The 19,977-nt window shown below is 36.8% G+C and overlaps 1 protein-coding gene, 1 long non-coding RNA gene and 2 pseudogenes across 2 annotated transcripts; 2 read left to right on the top strand and 2 right to left on the bottom strand.

Moving 5' to 3' along the window:
- Positions 1–2,522: 2,522 nt before the first annotated feature.
- Positions 2,523–3,509, top strand: LOC112199423. Its single transcript, XM_024340445.1, has one exon. The coding sequence runs from the start codon at positions 2,523–2,525 to the stop codon at positions 3,507–3,509; it is 987 nt and encodes a 328-aa protein (XP_024196213.1).
- Positions 3,510–4,058: 549 nt separating this feature from the next.
- Positions 4,059–5,124, top strand: LOC112196338 (annotated as a pseudogene).
- A 4,703-nt stretch (positions 5,125–9,827) lies between these two features.
- LOC121052558 lies at positions 9,828–11,452 on the bottom strand. The gene is made up of 2 exons (XR_005809461.1): positions 11,391–11,452; positions 9,828–10,310 (listed from the first exon to the last, which is right to left on the bottom strand). It is a non-coding gene; the product is annotated as an uncharacterized LOC121052558 (long non-coding RNA).
- Positions 11,453–15,649: 4,197 nt separating this feature from the next.
- On the bottom strand, positions 15,650–19,494 carry LOC112196677 (annotated as a pseudogene).
- Positions 19,495–19,977: the final 483 nt, after the last annotated feature.

Below are 19,977 nucleotides of genomic sequence, written 5' to 3'. Positions count from 1 at the left end.
TGACTCCGAAGCTGGTGTCAAAGGCGTGTTGAGGTGATCGACCAAGTCCGGAGGCCACAGAGAGCTATGGGTTCTTCCAGGTGGTGAAACATGGGATGCCCAAGAGAATGATAGAGGGCGGCTTCCAGCTTCAAGGGTAGCAGCTTCAACATGTTCAAGAGCAAACCTTCTCAATACAAAGGGACGGTTTTACCCATCCAAATATGCCACGTGTCATGATAGTTAACGTTGTCATGGACGGCAGGTACGAATGTTAGGTCGGGCTGGCTATTTTAGGTATTAATGTGATAGTTTTGAAAAGTTGGGTATGAAAATTTAGAATGGGTCATAGTTGGAGTACTGTTTATATTTTTTTCTCTAAAGGTTTTGATATGTATTCAACGTTAATCTATGGGGAGTGAAATTTGCAATCCCCTTTTTGTAAACCACACTCCCTTTTTCTCTATTCCAAAAATAACCCTTAACTCTCTCTCTCTCTCTCTCTCTCTCTCTCAACTTGAGCTATCCACACCTGAAATAGTTGCTGGCCGTGCAGAAGATAGATTGCAGATGATGTAAACAGCGGCGTCGAAACTGGAAAGGGACACAAGAAATCATGATGATAACAACCAATTGAAACAACGATTTCCTCACTAATTCCATTTCATATTGGGGATGCTGGAATATAGCCCGTCTTCGGTCTCAATTTGACTGCAGGGAAGATCGCCGTGCACAGATCCAGAAGCACTCGTCCCAATTGAAGCTGAAAACGATGAATTATACTTGGATTTGAATCTGCTCGCGGATGTGTCTTCGAAAATGGCCCGCCCGAAGAAGGTTGAAACAACGTCGCTGAAGAAAGAGGTCAGAGATTTCGATTGGGCGGTCAACGAATTGAAGGTGCTGGTTGTAGAATCGGGCAAGGAAGCTGTGAATCTCAACTTATCCAAAGAAGAAGAAGAGGAACTTAAGCTAACTTGGCCACCAGAAATCAAGAATCTCAGAAGCCTCAATGTTCAAGCTTATCTATCATTGTCTTTTCTTTTCTTTTTTGGTTACAACTTATCTATCATCGATTTTCTCTTTATGTATTCCATTTCTAATAAAAACTTGAATAATTTCAAGTGGGTTTTGCTCAATTTCATCTGGGTTCTGTGATCTTTTACAACTCTTATTTTGGTTGTAATCAGCTAAGAGCTTTCAGCTATGGCATCTAGCTTAGGAGGCTTTCATACAAAATATAGCAAATCTTAGTATTATCATAGTAGAGAATCCGAGTTCTTAAAGATGATCTGGGAAGAGAGAGAAGATGATAGAGAAAGAGGAGCTCTAGTTGTCCTGTGAAAGTGAGTGTGAAGAGCAATGGGTCACAAGGAAAATATAAGAAGAGCATAGGGGCAATTTGGGAAGTTTAACAAACAAAACAGAAAATGGGAGTGTAGTTTACAAAAAGGTTCTATACAGCATATATACAAGTGCAGCATTCAATTGAATTGCTCCTACATCTGAGGACTGAGGCCTTAAAGCCGTGATCCACTTTTAGTGGGATTCTATCAAATCTAACTAAAAAGAAGATAAAGCACAGTTACAAAATAATTCTCAATAGTTGAAGGGGCTTACATACAATGAGTGCTTTTTGTAGGGTGATGAGGTTCATTAGAGCAAGTTCACCCGTAGTCAAGAAATGTCAAGGTCGAAAAGTCAAGAATTCGACCAGTCAAGTTACTGTTCACTGCCATTAGACATGGGTTTCCACCTGTTTTTTTTCTTGACCAGTCAAGACTATTCATTATTTTATTTTTTCTCTTACCGTTACAACCCTATATATACATTTAATTGCACCACCGTTGGATCTGAACATTAATTGAAAACAACGGCCCAGATTAAAGGACCGTTGATTTCAAATTTCTGCTCCCCCACCGGCTACCTTCCACGCATCCTATCTTCTGTCCCACTGCTGGCGCTACGCGACAAACGAGTCAGTCCACGCAGTACCCATTTTTGCGGCGCTCCCTCATTCGTGCGTCGCCTCAAGGCTGCCTCCTGAGGCAGCCGCCTCAGGCCACCGGCTCCCGGGGGCCTCTGGAGTTTGGAATTTCTGTATATAAGTTAAAGATAATATATATATTACAGTTTGTTGCCATAAGCATGTGGCTGCGTGTTGCTCCAGCGAAAGGGAAGTAAGGCTCTATCCTTGGCCACCAAGGTTCGAGTCATGTGCTGCTCCACTTCTCTCTTGAATTTTTTTCAATCAATTAAGGGAATTAAGTGGCAGTGTGGGGCCCAGCAGGCAGCAGCTTCCCTTTCAGGTTTTTTTTTTTTTTCATTCAATCCCTTAAGCTTGGACCCGTGGCCCAGCCTCATTTTTTATTTTTTATTTTTCCTTTCCTTTTCCATATAAACTTTTCCTTTCCTTCTTCTATATGAATAACTATTCTTTTCCTTCTCCTTATGGAAAACTAACCCAAATTAAACCCTATATATTGATTGTGTATGCATAGAAAATTTCCCACATCAAACAAGATCGATTATTTATTGTTAAGATGCTTCCCATTAGAAAACACAAGTCTGGAGCTCAGAAGAGAAAAGAAAAGGAACGACAAGAAGCATTAACTCAATCTCTAGCTGGATTACTTGATAAGTATTTTGGGGGAAACAAAAAAGCAGAAACGTCAGTTCAAAATGTGGTGAATGATCAGGAAGATGAGCATAATAATGAACAACATGATGAACCCATGAATGCTCATGAGAATCATGGTGAAGAAGAAAGAGAGCATATGATTGACACTGAGAATGAAGATCAACTCATGGATGAGGAAGGTAATGATAGTATGGATCAAGATGTCCCAAATGCAGATTTCAATGAGCAAATTAACTTTCCTTTGAATGTTGATGACCCAGGTAATTGGGATAAGATTGACTACAATATCAGAGACTTTTTGGTTGAAAGAGGTCCTCAAAGAGACCATGATTACAATTTTCCCAAAGATAGTAGAGGCAGACATTTTTCTTCAGAACATTTCTTTCGATATTTACCAAATGGCGAGAAGCAAGACCGAAATTGGCTAGTGTATTCAGAGTCTCTAGATAGAATATTTTGCTTTTGTTGCAAGTTGTTTAAGAAGGATGAGCAGAAAATTAATTTGGGCAACATAGCTGGTGTAGGATACAAAGATTGGAAGAACCTTGGTCGCAGGCTTAAGGGTCATGAAACAAGTAATGTGCATGCTTATTGTATGAGTAGATGGATTGAATTGAAAAAGAGACTACAAAAGAATCAGACAATTGATAAAAGCTGGCAAGAACAGATTACGAAAGAGAAAGAGCATTGGAGACAAGTATTACTCAGGATAATTGCTGTTGTCAAAAGACTTGCAAAAAATAATTTGGCATTTCGTGGAGATAGTGAGAAGCTTTATGTGGAGAATAATGGAATTTTTTTGCAAATGATTGAGATGCTTGCTGAATTTGATCTAACAATGCAAGAGCATGTTCGACGCATTCAAAGTCATGAGACACACTACCATTAACTCAGTCACAGAATTCAAAATGAAATGATACAAATGTTAGCAAGTGAGATAAAACAATCAATTGTTACAAGTATCAAAGAAGCAAAATACTTTTCCATTATTGTGGATTGCACTCCCGATGTAAGTCATGAAGAGCAAATGTCTCTTATAGTACGGTGTGTGGATGTTTCTTCAAAGCCTATAGTGGTAGAAGAGTTCTGGCTAGAATTCTTGAAAGTAGATGATACATCAGGTCTTGGCCTTTTTACTGAGATTATAAATGCATTGAGCACTCTTCAACTTGATATTGATGATATAAGAGGACAAGGATATGACAATGGAGCTAATATGAAAGGAAAACACAAAGGTGTTCAAAAAAGGCTACTTGAAGTAAATCCTAAGGCATTCTACACTCCATGTGGTTGTCATAGTCTCAATCTTGCACTTTGTGATATGGCAAATTGTTGTCCCAAAGCTATGTCTTTTTTTGGAGTGATTCAAAGGATATATTCATTGTTTTCATCATCTGCAAAGCGATGGCAAGTTTTCAAAGATTTCGTGGATGGTCTTACAGTTAAGCCGTTGTCACAAACACGTTGGGAGAGTCATGTTGAAAGTGTTAAACCCATAAGATTTCAAGCTCGTAAAATAAGAGATGCTTTAATTCATTTGGCAAAAGTTAGTGAAGATCCGAAGACAAAGAGTGAAGCCGAGTCGTTAGCAATATTTGAAATGGAGAACTTTGAATTCTTGCTTGGCATGGTTATTTGGTACAAGTTATTATTTGCTATCAATACTGTTAGCAAAATTCTTCAAACTGAAGACATGCATATTGATTTTGCCATCATAGAACTAAAGAAACTTATTTCTTCTCTTGAGAATTTTAGAGAAATTGGGTTTGATGAGGCCATGATTGACGCTAAGAAGATTGCGAATGAAATGGAGATTGAAGCTGTATTTCGTGAAAAGCGAGTCATTCGGAGAAAGAGACAATTTGATGAGAGTGCTAGTGAAGAAGTGACACAATCAGCTGAAGAATCATTCCGAGTTAATTACTTCACATATATAGTTGATCAAGCTCTTTCTTCACTTAGAACTCGGTTTGAACAGTTTCAGAAATATGAAGAACTTTTTGGGTTCTTATTCAATGTAGAGAAGTTGAAGTGTTCAGATAATGATAGCTTGAAGAAGTATTGTGCTAATCTTAAAACTTCTTTGACACATGGCGGGATCTCTGACATTAATGGGGAAGAACTATATTTAGAATTGAAACATCTAAAAGACACTTTACCAGAGGAGGCAAAAAGGGCAATTGAAGTGTTGAATTATTTAAAAGAGATGGAGAGTTGTTATCCAAATGCCTGGATTGCTTATAGAATTTTGTTGACTATACCGGTCACAGTTGCTTCTGCAGAAAGAAGTTTCTCAAAGTTGAAATTGATCAAATCTTATCTTCGGTCAACCATGTCACAAGAAAGATTAAACGGTTTATCTATGCTATCTATTGAAAAAAATATGGGAGATAAACTTGATTATGACAACATTATTTGTACTTTCGCAGCTAAAAATGCGAGAAGAGCAAGGTTTTAGTGATGCTTTGTAAATTTAAAGGCGTGATGGCCTAGCCTCCCACTGGGTTCCAGCCATCAAAAACAAAATTTATATTTAACTAATTTTGTAATTCGGAATTTTATGCAAGATGTATTGTTATTGATTTCATATTTACTTTTATTCAAAATACATGATTTTATACTGTTATTTGGCACAATATATATATATATATATATATATATATATATTGACACCCACACACACAATAGGAGGCCACATTTTAATTCTTCGCCTCAGGCCGTTAGAATCTCAGGACCGGCCCTGCGTCGCCTGCACGCAAGCCTTATCCGCATCTCTCTCTTTAATTCGCCGTTGACGTCACCCATGTGGCCTGCTGGGCCTTGCTGGCAGCTGGGCAAGAAATTTCAAAAAATTAGTCAAGCCCTTGCCCTTTTTTTTGTCCTTGGTCAAGCAAAGCCAAACTTTGGCTGGTCAGAGTTGGGCTGGTGGAAGATGAAAATTCCTTCAACTGGGCAACACATCATCAATTCTGAGCTGGTGCCCAGTCAAGTAGAGACCGGTGGACTTGCTCTTAGTGAATGAGGTACTGACTGACTGGGATGGCATGAGAAATCTTCTCGATTTTCGGTTTTAATGCGTCATTTTTTTTTTTTTTTTTTGAGAATGTTAATCCACCATTTTTTACTTTCCGACCAAATGTTTAAATCTTGCATTAAGGTGAAATTTAATGCTGTAACCATGATGGTATTATGTTGATGAGTGTCCCAGTTGAAATGCAACACCAAAATGCTTCATCCAATGATTCATGCAAGATATTACTACTATTGCATGGTGTTGATTAGTGCCCCAGCAGTGAGACGCATACTATATATTCTCGCTTCACCTCATTCAGTGTATGGATGTTAAGGTTCAAAAGATTTCAGAATCTGAAAATGTACTTGGCTAGCTTTAAAGGAGAGGATGAGTTGAACTAAGGAACAAGGATACGGAAATTTATAATTTAAGCATAAGAAGAAACACAAAGTGAGCAGGATGATGAGAATGATGCTGGTCCATTGTTCAGTTCTAAGGTTTCTATATATGTTAGAGTCAATCGTTGTCATTAGCAAAAATAATGCGGGCATTTCTCCATAAGCTCTCAAGCAATAAAGGAGGCATTTCTTCATGAGTAGTAACTTATAATGATCCCAGATGCAGATATAAGATCACACTACCATGGATGTGAAATTGTGAATGTACATTTTTAGTGCTGTGTGGTTAACTATTGAAGTGTCCTTGGTTCAACACTTCAACCTACAGATATAAGAACTATAACTAATTAGTTTGCCTTAGCAACTTATCCCATATATTTTCAGAAAGTATCATGTGACGTATCCTCATGCTTCATACTTTGTATGTTATCAAGTATTAGGATTAGATTGTATGCGCAACAGTTGCTTGCAGAATAAGTACTCAGATCCATGTGTATAGATCCATGTATCTGCTTCTTTGCTCAATCAGTAGATCCTGTTATTTTCACCGTGACTCTTGCGTGACTAGTCTAGTTAGTGGCCTCTGATGAACCAAACTAAGTAGTATGAGCTTTTAATCTAAAGTAAATTGGTAAATTCAAAAAGCATCATTCAGGCCTGGTCCAAGTTCTAGTAATTCTGATTAAGCTAATTTCCTGTCACTCATCATTGTTATGTAGTAAGTCATTTTTTTAGGTGTTGGTCTGCTTATTAACTGATTGATCTCATTGTATTATTGTGTCATATTATAGGAACTTGAAGTGGACTGTTTCATTTGAGTTGTGGATTCAGTAACAAAATGCCATGGCGGTGACGATGCTGTTGGTGATGATGATATGAAATCCGCTGATATATTGGTTTCTACATTTAGACTATATTGTAGTGCGAAAATGTATCTATTAATTCCTCCAAATGTTAGTTTTACCTGCCAATTAATCATGTATTTGTAGCGAGTAATGTGTGACAGATGCTGCATGCTTGTATGTTAACTAATTTTCGGAATAAATTGTATGACTAAATTTGCTTGCAAAACTATATGTGAATATTGAGCCATGTAACTCTATCTTGGCTCAATCCTCAGAAGTTGTACTTAGCCTCATCCATGTTTTTGGTGACCAGAATTTTCTAGCTGATTCTCTTGCGGGTATAGGATCTAGATTCTACTATGATTGTATGCACTCATTCTCGTGGGCTGCTCGTATTCAAGTTCTAGAAACCAAACTGACCATACAGCTGGGGGAGTTAAATTTTTATTCTGTCTAATTAGTATGGTCAGTTGGGTTTCCGGGATTTTAGCCCTCATCTGCATGTACCAAAAGAAAGAGAGTTCAGTGATTGGTTTTGTTCTATCTTACTTTTCCTTATTTGCTGGTGTTGATACTTGGAAATGGCTTTTCTTCAGGCAGTTCTCATACTTTGGGTAGTCATTCATAGCAAGATTCCTACTGATGTCACAACTGATCCAATTGCCCTCACTGCAAACTTCACATCGAGTCCCTTGATAACTTTTTCAGGAGGTGCATGTGCTACTTGTTTCAAAATATGGAACTCTATGGGGTGTGACTTCTCCTTAATTCAATCTTTGTCTTATCTTCAAAGATTGATTACTAACAAAGACAGCCAGTTGTAATGGTACTATCTGTGCTGGGGCTGTAATTACAGATTCTAATGGGCCCTGGTTCAAATGATTTATAGCAAATAGTGGGATAAAATTGGTTTGGATCCTGAGCTTTGGGGACTCTTCTTGAATTGGAGTTTTATTCAAATGGATTAGTTTACTTAATTCTTTCTAAGGTTTGTAATAGGCATCCCTTTTGTTGTATTCTGAATTCTTGCAAGCTTCCAAGGGATGTATTTCGAAGTTGTAGCATGGTCCATGTATTTTGTGGGTAGCGTTCTGATTCTCTTGCTGGTATAGGATCTACCCTGGCCATGTGTATAGAAGCAAGTTTTAGAGATTATGGCTCTCATATTTAAGTTTTAGAAATTATGGCTGCTTATGCCCCTGGTATGGTACCAGTTAAATTGTACGTGTTCTTTCCTACTGTAGTCATAGTTGGTTTTCTGGACTTTTTATCCTCATCAGTACCAAAAGAGAGTTCATGGATTGGCATATTCAATTCGAATAGTCCACCGTCTCTGGGATCTGGTGTTCAAGTGTGAACTTCATTAAGCATGTGGATTAGTTGGTTCTTTTTTTTTTTCTTTTTTCTTTTTTTGAGGGGAATGAATAAACTTCATTGAGGGGATTAGTTGGTTCTTAATATATTGGTCTGGAAGCAATGTAAGGTGTCATTATCATGTAGAGAAGACCAGGAACATCATATACAAGCTATAAGGTAAGTATTAAACATAAAGATTTACAAACAGATTTACAAGGAACTAAACGTAGCTAGCCAGTAGACTTTTCCTCCAAGATTAGAATCAAATAGAAGATTTGGACTTGATCTGCAAGGCACGAAGATTCTGTTCATCATGTCATGCTTGACGCCAGGTTTAGCCCGTCAACTAAGCCAGAAAAGTTTGTCATGCTTTTGAAAGCCAAGTTTAGCCCATCAACTAAGAAAAGTTGAATACAAATATTAGTTGAAGCAAGTTTTTGAAGACCAAGAAAGTTCAAACTTGAGGGGCAAACCTCTTGGTTCCCGCAGGATCAACCATTTTAGATTTAAGATTTACTAATATTACCATGGAAGGGGTTTCCTCAATAGATGTTATCTCTAATCTGGAGTTCACATCCAAAATTAATTGGCCAGCAATGGATGGAGTGACCCAAACCCTTATAAACTACAATGTTACATTTTTCCCATGTGGGATTTATACTCTCAACACGCGCCCGCACATGTAGCGAATTTTCAAGCGATACATATGTTTATATTGGGTGACGTGGAGCCCAGGAGTGGCCCAAATTCTTATAAACTCATACTCTCAACATACGATTGGTTCTCTTAGTTTTTTTTTTTTTTTTTTTTTTTGAGGAGAAAAGGAATTGCAACAAGAAACCCCTTGGACAACCAAGGTTAACAGAATCTAGAAGCAGGGTAGACGAGGCCGCATCTGGAATGGAACCGAACCAAATCTTGGGATTAGAAAGATTATGACCCATCGAAGTGATGGCATCTGCAATGAAATTGGCCTCGAGGAAGATATGGGAGAAGGAAATGACCTCAAATTTCGTAGCAAGCCAGATTATGTCAGAGATCAAAGATCTGATTCTCCAAGGCGTGGCACAAGCTCGGTTAATACAGTTGATGATAAGAAGTGAGTCACCCTCAACTTGAATTCTTTTGATGTTTTGACAAAGAGCCTGGATGAGACCATCTTTAGGCTACGTTTGGTATGGCTGTATTTTTCAGAAAAGCTGGCTTCTGCTTATTTCTGAGAATAAGTGGTTGAAAAGCAAAGCAGCTGAGTGTTTGGTAAACTGGCTTCTTATAAGTGCTGTCAATGGCAAAAGTAGTGGCAAAGTGTTTGGTAAACTCAAATTGGCTTGTGCTTTTTGTTTGTGGGATGACCAATTTGGACATGAAAAATTATATTGCCTTGATTGTTTGGTAATATGTAGTTCAAGTTTAATTAAATAGAAAGTTATTTTGAGGATCTTACTCTTTTGAATACCTCAAGTCTTGCTAAATCTCATTATTCTTATGAACTGATGAAACACAATATCTATGAAATATACTCTGCCAGTAACTATGTACTCAAATCTATTTCTGCAATCTGCATCATGTAATCAAATCTATCAGACTATCAGTCATACTAAGCTCATTTCTATCTATGAATGGGAGCTCAGTAGAGCTTTTACAAACATAATTTCTCAACATTTACTTGCAGAATTGCAATATCCACTTGAATTACAACAGACACACCTATACTTCTCAAATCAACTAATTGGTCACCATATAGTTATGATGGCCAAAAACAAGTTTACCCAGGCCACGAATTTCTCAAATCAACTCATTGACAATCTTTACCCATGTACTAGCCCAGCCAACATCAATGCTCCACATGATTGTTTTGGAATTGTATGTACAATGATCGGAATGAAGTGAAAGTTATCAAACAAGGAGATCTGAATGTATAAAATATGGTAATTGGCTCCTTACTTCTTAGCTGAGTTATTGAGGTTCCAACTGATGAGTAGCATTGCAAAATACATGGCCTCCAAGGAAAATAATAGATGGAAGAATCCATACTTGTAAGGGATGTCATCTTCATGTTGAACTTCATTATGCCGAAACTGCATACCATAGGAAGAACTTTTTAGTATTTGTTATGTAACAGGAATCAAAATTGAGTCTCTTTTTTAGCATTCAGTAATGAAAATCCTTGAATATTCTAGACTCACTCTCATGTCCACAAGTAGTTTCTACTTCTTCTTTTTTGTTTCATATCTTCTTTTGGGTCTAACAGTATTGAAGAATCACATAAACCAAGCCATACTGAACCAAATACTAAACTTGGTGACAGGAAAATTATGTTTGTCAATGGAATTTGAGCATGGTGAACGAATGTGAAGGTACAAACTAGGAAGATTCAAAATCAGTCCAATCTCTTCCAATCAACCAAACTAGGAAGGAAGGTATAAAAACAGAGAAAAAAAATGAATTTTTACTGTTATGGCATTTCAAATACCAACTGCAGCAGCTCCTATTGGTATTCCAGTTCCAAGAACTCCAATTGATTTTCCTAACAACACAAATTTGAATAGCAAAAGGCACATGCACTACTGACTCATATGATAAGCTTTTCCAGTCCCTCATTCAAAGTAATAATGCAACCAAAATAAGCAAGTCAAACAAAATATATTTAACTCCGTAAAATCTAGCATGAACAAGTTAGTAAAGCACCACTTAGAATAATCTTCACTACATCATTGAACTACAAATTGAATACAGACAAACGCACACAGAGATATTAGCAGATAGCCTAACATGTGTATGGAACAGTAGGAATGCACATTTGATCCTAAACCCTAAACAGAGTTGCCTCATTCCAAGTTCCGAAGAGAGCATGCAACAGAAATCAAAATTAATTCTACTTAAAAATGCAAAATCATGAAACTTGACTAAAATTACATCTACTCATTTCCAATTACATACTGAAATATCAATACTATCTCCAACATATAGCATTATCCACCACACCACTTACTGAGCAACAATCAATCAACTATAGCATAAAAGATTTTAAATACCAGAGTTTACCCAGATTGCAAACCAAAGCTTGCCCAGATTTTAAATTCGTCTTCATTCTTCACATAAAGAAATCTAAAGTAAAACATACAATCCTAAATCAGAAAGTAGCATAACTAGCTTACCCAAATTGCAAACCAATCCAATCTCTTCCAAGCAACCAAAGTCGGAAACATTGCAAACCTGAAAGGGCGCGCAGGAAGAGAAAAAGGAAACCCTGAGATTCAAAATCAGTCCAATCTCTACCAAGCAACCAAACTAGGAAAGAAGCTACAAAAACAGAGAAAAAGACAATTGCTAAACTGCAAATCAAATCATGATTGGTCATTCATCCTGAATATATGGTATTGAAGCTAAATAGAGAAAATAAAACTTTCACTGCTGTCGTAAAATTCAGCTAGTTCATGAACAAACCCAAACCCAATTAGCTAAATACAGAAAAATCAAACTAGCAGTTAGCTCATGAACAAGCCCAATTGGTCCCAACCCAAACCCAAAACACCAGCAGCGAGCTATACAGCCGACCAGAAATTGGAGGCCGGCCTTGGAGGCAAATTTGGTGGCTTTGGATTGCCTCTGCAATTAGATTTGAAGAGGTCTGCGATCGCGAGGACCTGGACCGAAGGCCGTCTGTAATTTCTTCAAGAATGCACATGAAAATAATTTCTTATTACTAAAGTATGTCTCTTATTACACAAGAAAAATTCATCACAACTCCGAGACCTTGTAACATACTTATTACATGATTTACATCAAATTCAAACCATACTAAAAGTATGAAACAATAGAGCATCAAATTCAAATTAGCAGTTAGCTCAGAAAAATGCCTGGATCAATAGCAGCGACATATAGCAACAACTCCACGTCGCGGTTGGGGGGAAAACAAAGTCACAACCACAAGAGCTACAACAATCACCACGAGCACAGTAGCGAGGTTAAGAAGACCTTCGTCATTGCCTCCCGAACAGCATATCTTCCCCATTAGTATGTCACCAACACAAGCTTGAAGTTGAATATGAACTATGAAGTCAAATTGCAAAAGCTTCAAGCTTTGTGCAAGTATGAGATCCAAAATTCAGAATTGCTAGTTATATACACTGCAATTACAAAGTCAACTTGACTTTAATTCAAATACTTAATTTTTATTGGAGTACTGACTTGCCTCTGATAAAAGTCCACACTGGTCCCGGCTAAAGTCGTATAAAAACTTGACTGCTACAGAAAGTGAGAAAATTGTCTTTCCTCAACTTTCCCTGTTTTTACAACATAAGAAGACCTAAAGATCGTAAATCAACATTTCTTGTAATAAAAACAATCTCTGCTCCTTCATATGTAAGAATGTTGAACTAAAAATTCTTTTTACTGGGAAAAAGAAAAGGGCTATTAGCAAGTGGTAAATAATAAAATCAAAGAAAAAGAGCGTTCATTCAAACTTAAATGGATGATTAAAGAAAAACTAGTACAAGATACTTGAGTTAAATCTCAAAACCCTTGTTCACCTGGACTCATAGAATACCAAAAAACACAATATTTCACCTAAGAGAATTTTCCTCTTTAACACTTTTCTCTCTGTCGCTCTCACTGTCAATCTGTCATGCACAAACCACAAGCTCTTTCTATGCTTGTCAGATGCTTGGTGGAAGCTTCCCATCTTGTGAATAATGTGGACTAGCAAACAAAGACCAAACTAGTCTTCATGAAATTAAAAGAATACCCCACTATTTAAATTTCTTGTCAACTACTACATATTTTGTGGACATCATCCTCTCTGACCAAACAAGATGGGAAGCTTCCCATCTTGTGAATAACGTGGAGTAGCAAACAAAGACCAAACTAGTCTTCATGAAATTAAAAGAATACCCCAATATTTAAATTTTTCATCAACTGTGAATTGCATTTTCTAGTAGCAGCTACATATTTTGTGGACATCATCCTCTCCAAAGAACATGATGTCTATATATAAAGTTTAAATCATTTATAACCATAAAAACTAATGTCTACTAAGAGAAATACATCAGCTCCAAAATGAAAATCAATGTCCCATTAAACGGAACCAAGCGTGGGGCTGAGCCTCCCAGCTTAGCTGGGTTCCAAACCCTTTAAAAAAAAAAATTTAAAAAAAAAAAAAAAAAAAAAAAAACAGGACATTGAATTACTATATATGTTGGAATCAATGTGCCACAAACTAGTGGACATCGCGTTTTAGATAGAGATCGATGTCCAGTATAAGTATTGTCATAGATGAAGACAAGAAAACCGATGTTACGAAAATCCACGGACATCGTTTTTTTTCATGATTCGATAATAATACTAGGTACTGGACATCATTATTTTACCCGAACTGATGTACTATAGATAATTGACATCGTTTTTTCTCGAGAATCTAATGTTAATGTAAGTAAATATATCGGTTCATACAATATTAAACTATGTATACTGATTCTAAAATCATGGGATATGAGGCAAGTTACAGGTCAAAATCATGAACAACAAGAAAATTTCATGGGAACCATTGTGCGAAACAGTATCAGTCATCATTTCTTAAATGAATAACGATGTTAAAATGTATGGATGTGCTGTAGGATCTATATTTCTTTAAGCATTAAAGGCAATAAAATGAGGGTTTAACAATAGTTAAACATACAAGTTTGTTATAATTTAAATGCATTTACATCGATTTATAATGGGTAACCGATGTCTATACTGATACTGAACATCGGCTAAAAACCGATGTCTGGATTTTTTGTATCTTTCTCATCACCCACAATGACATCAGTCGTGATTTTGTTTCTGATCGGTTTTTAGCCGATTTCTGATGGCATTATACTTGTAGTGTGATCATTCAACATGCTACCACCATTATTAGCCTACAAGAATTAAAACATTCACATACATATTTCACCTTGCCAATTTACTCATGTATGCACTGCATGAAATATGCAATTTTCTACACCATGTCAATTGTTAAACATAATTGCCACATTAATACTTGTGAGTCATTACTTCTTTTTGCATAAGAATGAACACTAATCTCAATGAGTATAGTTTTTATTTTGCCTATTTGCTACCATAGCTTATAGGCTCGTTTTTATTAAGTGAGTATTGAATGTATAATGAGTGGTCTATACCTATGTACCATCGTGGTACCCCCACATCCTCTTGTCTATACAATGGCAGTGAAGGGGTATGTAATAGTCATTCTAGCCTGAATATTGACAATCATTGGATTGATTTTCTGTGATCGATCTCACCAAATCTTGAAGCATTCATATGTTGGACAGTCCAATATTGTTTCAATTATCTATATCAACCATGAGATTCTGAATCAACGATTCTGTGTTCTCATAATAGGTATGAACTTGTCAGCCAACAGGTTGATACATATATATGTTGCTTAATATCATAACCTTGCTCATCCAAAGCCTACAAATGGGATAAGTAGGGTCGTTATACCTGTACAGTTTATCATCTGTCTTTAGGCCGGGCTTGTTTCGGGTTGTTTCTTAAAGACCTAAAAACGCTATTCAAATTTGAACAAAACTCTTTCGTAGTAGAAATTGCCTAAGCATTCAGAATATGTAGGACATTAGTGTTTATCAGCAATAGATTTCCTTTCTGATTCATTTTGGACGAATTGATGCTAGTAACTGAAGTTTTATCGAGTGTTGATGATGTCATACAAGTCCATATAACTAAATTCCAATCATTCTGCAGGTGTCATTTGATGCATATTATAACAAAGTTCTGTATGAAGTTAAAAAAAAAATTAATAATAATAATAATAATGTGAACTGTCTCTTTAAAGATATACAGCAGAAAATCTTTCTTTTTTTCTTTGATTGAAAATGAAGTTGTGGACTTGTTTGCAAGGGTGGCCAATCAAAGCATCTAGCTCACTGTAGAGTGTAGACTAAATTCAATTGGCAAAAAACAAATGTTTTGCAGGTTTGGTAATTTGATAGAATAAACAACTTTATGGAGTTGATCCTGATGAAGAACCACATATTTCTCGGAACCATGGATTCTGTATCAAATGTATAGAGTACATCTACCAGACTACGTATAATATATATCTACCTAGACTACTTCTTTGACATCATTCCTTAGCTCTACTTCGGATCCAATATTTAAGAATTCGTCTTACCTGTTAGGAGAAATCAACAAATTTAGATAGGGTAATTTTGTATCAAAGGTATTGATTGGAAAAACCAGACCTGAATCCAAGGATGATTTTGTAAACAAATTGGTTCTCTATAGACAGAAAAGTCACCAAAAAGAGTTAAACCCTAGATAACATGTCATGCATCAACTAAAATCGTGTTCAAAATTTTCTTTAGTGGTGGTGATGAGTCTTTGGCAGTGATCACTTTGATGGAATTTGAGTATAAATTTCCCTGCATATTGAAAAGAACAAGCACGTCCTACTGTGCGAGAATGTTGGAGAGATAAGTTGGCTAGCAAATTTCTCTAAAACCAAAGGAAAAGAGCGTTCGTTCAAACTTAAATGATACAAGTACGAGAAATCTTTATATCACCACCTTCAAGAAAGGATCATGTCTACACTGAACTGCAACTTGCATTGAATAATGGTTATTTTATAAAGATTCCCAAAATCTCCGTCAACTCAGAATCCACTATTAATCATTTTAGAACGTGGAACATAATTTCTGCATAAAGCAGGTGGGATACATCTTATGTGACAGCAAAGTAAACACAGAAAGAGAAAAAGGAAAGAATCACTCATGGGGGAGAGAGAATTTGAGACCAAAGATATGTAAGCTGCCAGTACAAAGATACATGAAGTTAAATGTTCAAACCAGCCACTCAGTTTCCGTGGAGGCTGGTTGAAGAGGTTCAGAATTGTCAGTTCTCTACAGAAGTCCAGACCATTGCAGCAAGTATCTCCAAAATATGCAAACAAACTTTACATGCTCATCTCCATCACCAATATTCCTTGGGATATCTTAACCAATACTTCCCGCACAATGCAGATAGAGGTTACCATCTGTTCAGAGACTCTCAAGGAATTGAGAGAAACTGGGGTATTTTGGTTCCCACCCTATTTCTGCACAAGTTGTTGAGTTGTTTAATCGCTTACCCAATGGATCAGTAGTTCCTGCATAAACAACATCACCATGTATGAGTTTCAAACTATTGCATAGTTGGAACTCAGAAAAATTAAGTACTAAAGAACTTCAAACTTTTGTAGTCTTGAGAAAAAGTATTGGCACTGATTATAAAGCTAAGTTTCGCATATATAAACAAACAGTGTGGGTGGGTAGACAAAAATTGAGGGAAGATAAGTGAAATGGAGTTCGAAAGTTCCTCCTTTATAGAGGGAAATGGAAAGAAGAGACACTTTGGACCCTTGGTTTGTCTTCTAACCCACTTTTATTTTATCTCCATTTGATGACCTTATTTAAATTTGTTCTCTGTCCATGTTAAGCGAAAGTCTAAAAATGCTTTCTTTTCTTCCATATCTTTTCTCTTCTGTCCTTCTCAAACTAAGATTGCTTAATAAGCTGGAAAGAATTGAATCTCCTTCAAATATCTATATGGAATACTACTAAGAAGCTTACCTGTAAAGCTCTCAAACATTTTGGTAAATTTCCCACTTTTATTAACCAAGTCCATCACTTCTTTCCTGCAAAGACATTGAAAAGGCCACAGATACTTTAGGTTATCAAATGGATGAGTGTAAATAAGAATCACAGTGTCAATATCAGGGCTATACATATACATACGGGCACACAACCAAAATGCAGAACAAACACAAAAGAAATCTTCTGAAGAGTTCTAAAATCATATCCCTCTACATGTACACACAGGCACACAAGCATATGCTTATCATGTTCACAGTATGCTTAAGTCAAAACGACCAACAGTTTTGAAGGGCATCGAATAATGTAAAGACTAGAACCTGGACAATGGAATAATGGATGATTGTCACAACCCAAGAGAATCCGGTTACGTAATCGCTTCCTTAAGATTGCAACAGATAGGGAAGCTGCATCCTGTCCAAAAGGATGTAAGTTTTTAATCAGCCACATTAATAATACAGATACAGAGACACTGAAACAATAAATATATAACTGACAATGTCGAGATATAAAGCCATCTAGATCAAACAGAAAAGTTATTCCAAATATTAAGAAAAAAGAAAAGCCAAACTGAACAGATTAATATTCAAGCCAATAATCTAGAAATGTATTATAAAACATGAGAGAAAATATATACTAGAAATGTATTATAAAACATGAGAGAAAATAATACATTTTAGTAAAACTAGATTGAATAATCTATCAGAAGCAAAAGTACAACAGGATGATATTATCACCTCATAATGTATGGGATTCAGAACGTGATCTGGATTTGCTTCTACAGTCCCCTTCAATAACCAATAAACATGGGCACCTCTATCTGCTTTGTAGACATAGTTAAGGTCACGTTCAAATAGAACAAGTAATATTCCAGTAATGTATAAATATTCTTTCAAAATTCATCTTCTATAAAGGATATGTAAAGCCCTGCCAATCTAAGAACAACACCACCAAACTCCAGCACTACTTTTTATGCATTAAGGACGTCGACGTCCTGGGGCTCCTTCCTTTTGGCACTACTGGAGTGTCCTGCAAAGAAAGAATGTGGACACTATGATAAACAAAACAATTCTTAACCAAAGGCAGATAACCATTCTCCATATCACTAGAGCAACTTGGCGACATTAATTTAAAAGATAAAACCCAAAGGACGTGTGCACAAGGAAGGCTCTCTAAGTCATTATAAAGAGAAAAAAACGAGTTGGTACCTGCAAAAATATGTGTCTACCTCATCACATGGACTGTTGTCATTGCAATCATACGGTGCAGAGCTTGATGTAAACAAGAAAGAACCTTCACCATTCCAGTTCAATGCAGCCACTCTACTTATTCAAAAATCCACAAACAACCATTATCACCATCACAAGTTAACCTACCATACACAGTCCAGATGATTAACTAACAAACAACCATTACAAACCATCAGCTCCAAGGATACATTTCAATTCAATTAACTCGAAAAACAATTCACAGACTCACCGAACATCATCGGGATAATCGGAGGTTCTAGATGGTGGGAGCACGGAAAATGACATTAGGAAACTTATGGTCCATTTTGATTCCCTTTAAACATGGATTAATACCCACCTTGATCAACTCCTCATGGTGATCAACGGTCACTGTTTACCCGTATATTTCACAACCCGGATGCTCCTGTCAAAACTCGATTGCTTAACCACTACAAAATTGAACTACTTTGTCACTAACACTAATCAAAATGTAGACAAAGATAAGTACAATACCTGCCGCCATTTCTCTGCAACTAATCGCCCAAGTACTCCCGGCCCAACAATCAACAGGTCATTGGCTCCCACCATTCCAGCAAAGCCTGCACCTTTCTTGGATTGGGGTGGTGGCCATGGAAGGAGAGAAGGTGGTTCTGAATTGGGAATATTTGAAGGGAAGAGAGAATTGGGAAATGCCCAGAAAGTCCTAGAAGACAAGTTCAATACACTGCAATTAAGTTGAAGCAAGTTCTTGAAGACCAAGAAAGTTATATACACTGCAATTACAAAGTCAACCTGACTTCAATTCCAATACTTAATCTGTATTATAGTACTGCAGACTTGCCTCTGATAGGGTCATACCCTGGTCACTGCTAAAGTAATATAAAAACTTGACAAGTTGACTACTGCAGAACTGTCTTTCCTCAACTTTCCCTGTTCTTTCCCACGTTAGTGGAATGATGTACTGACTGACTGGGGTGGCATGAGATTTATTGCTCCATTTTTTACTTTGCAACCAAAGGTTTAAATCTTGTTGAGGTGAAATTTAATGCGGTAACCATGATAGTTTGATTTCGATGAGTGCCCAGTTGAAATTCAACACCAAAGGTCCAAAATGCTTCACCCAATGATTCATGTTAGATGTTCATACTATTGCATGGTGTTGCGGAGTGCCCCAGTGAGCTAGACGCATACTTTATATTCTCGCTTTACCACATTCAGTGTGTGGATGTTAAGAGTTTTATGTTAGATTCAATCGTTGTCATCAGCAAAAGGAATGCAGGCATTTCTCCATAGGGTCTCAAGCAACAAATTAAGGAGGCATTTCTTCATGAGTTGTAACTTATAATGATCCCAGACACAGATATAAGATCACACTACGTACCATGGATGTGAATGTACATTTTTAGCGCTGGTGGTTAAATATTATTGAAGTGTCCTTGGTTCAACCCTTCAACTTACAGATATAAGAACTCCAACTAATTAGTTTGCCCTAGCAACTTATCATATATATGTTTGCAGAAAGTATGGTGTGACGTATCCTCATGCTTCATACTTTGTATGTTAACAAGTATTAATTAGGATTCGATTGTATGGGCAACAGTTGCACGCAGAAGTACTCAGATCCGTGTAACTGCTTCTCTGCTCAATCAGTAGATCCTGTTATTTTCGCCCTGACTCTTGCGTGACTAGTCTAGTTAGCGGCCTCGGATGAACCAAACTAAATAGTTGTGAGCTTGAATCTATAGTAATGGCTTTCCGCCAATGTTCATTGCAAGAAAATATGCTATGGTCAATTAAAATGGTGTTCAGTCCTTGTGTACACATGCTAGTTTATATGGAGGAAGAAGCTGATTTTGATGATGATTTCCATTTTCCTTTCAATC

Source organism: Rosa chinensis, chromosome 4, assembly GCF_002994745.2.
Source record: "Rosa chinensis cultivar Old Blush chromosome 4, RchiOBHm-V2, whole genome shotgun sequence".
NCBI classification, from domain to species: domain Eukaryota; kingdom Viridiplantae; phylum Streptophyta; class Magnoliopsida; order Rosales; family Rosaceae; genus Rosa; species Rosa chinensis.
Note: the sequence above shows the minus strand (reverse complement) of the source record. Positions and strands in the feature narration are given on the sequence as shown.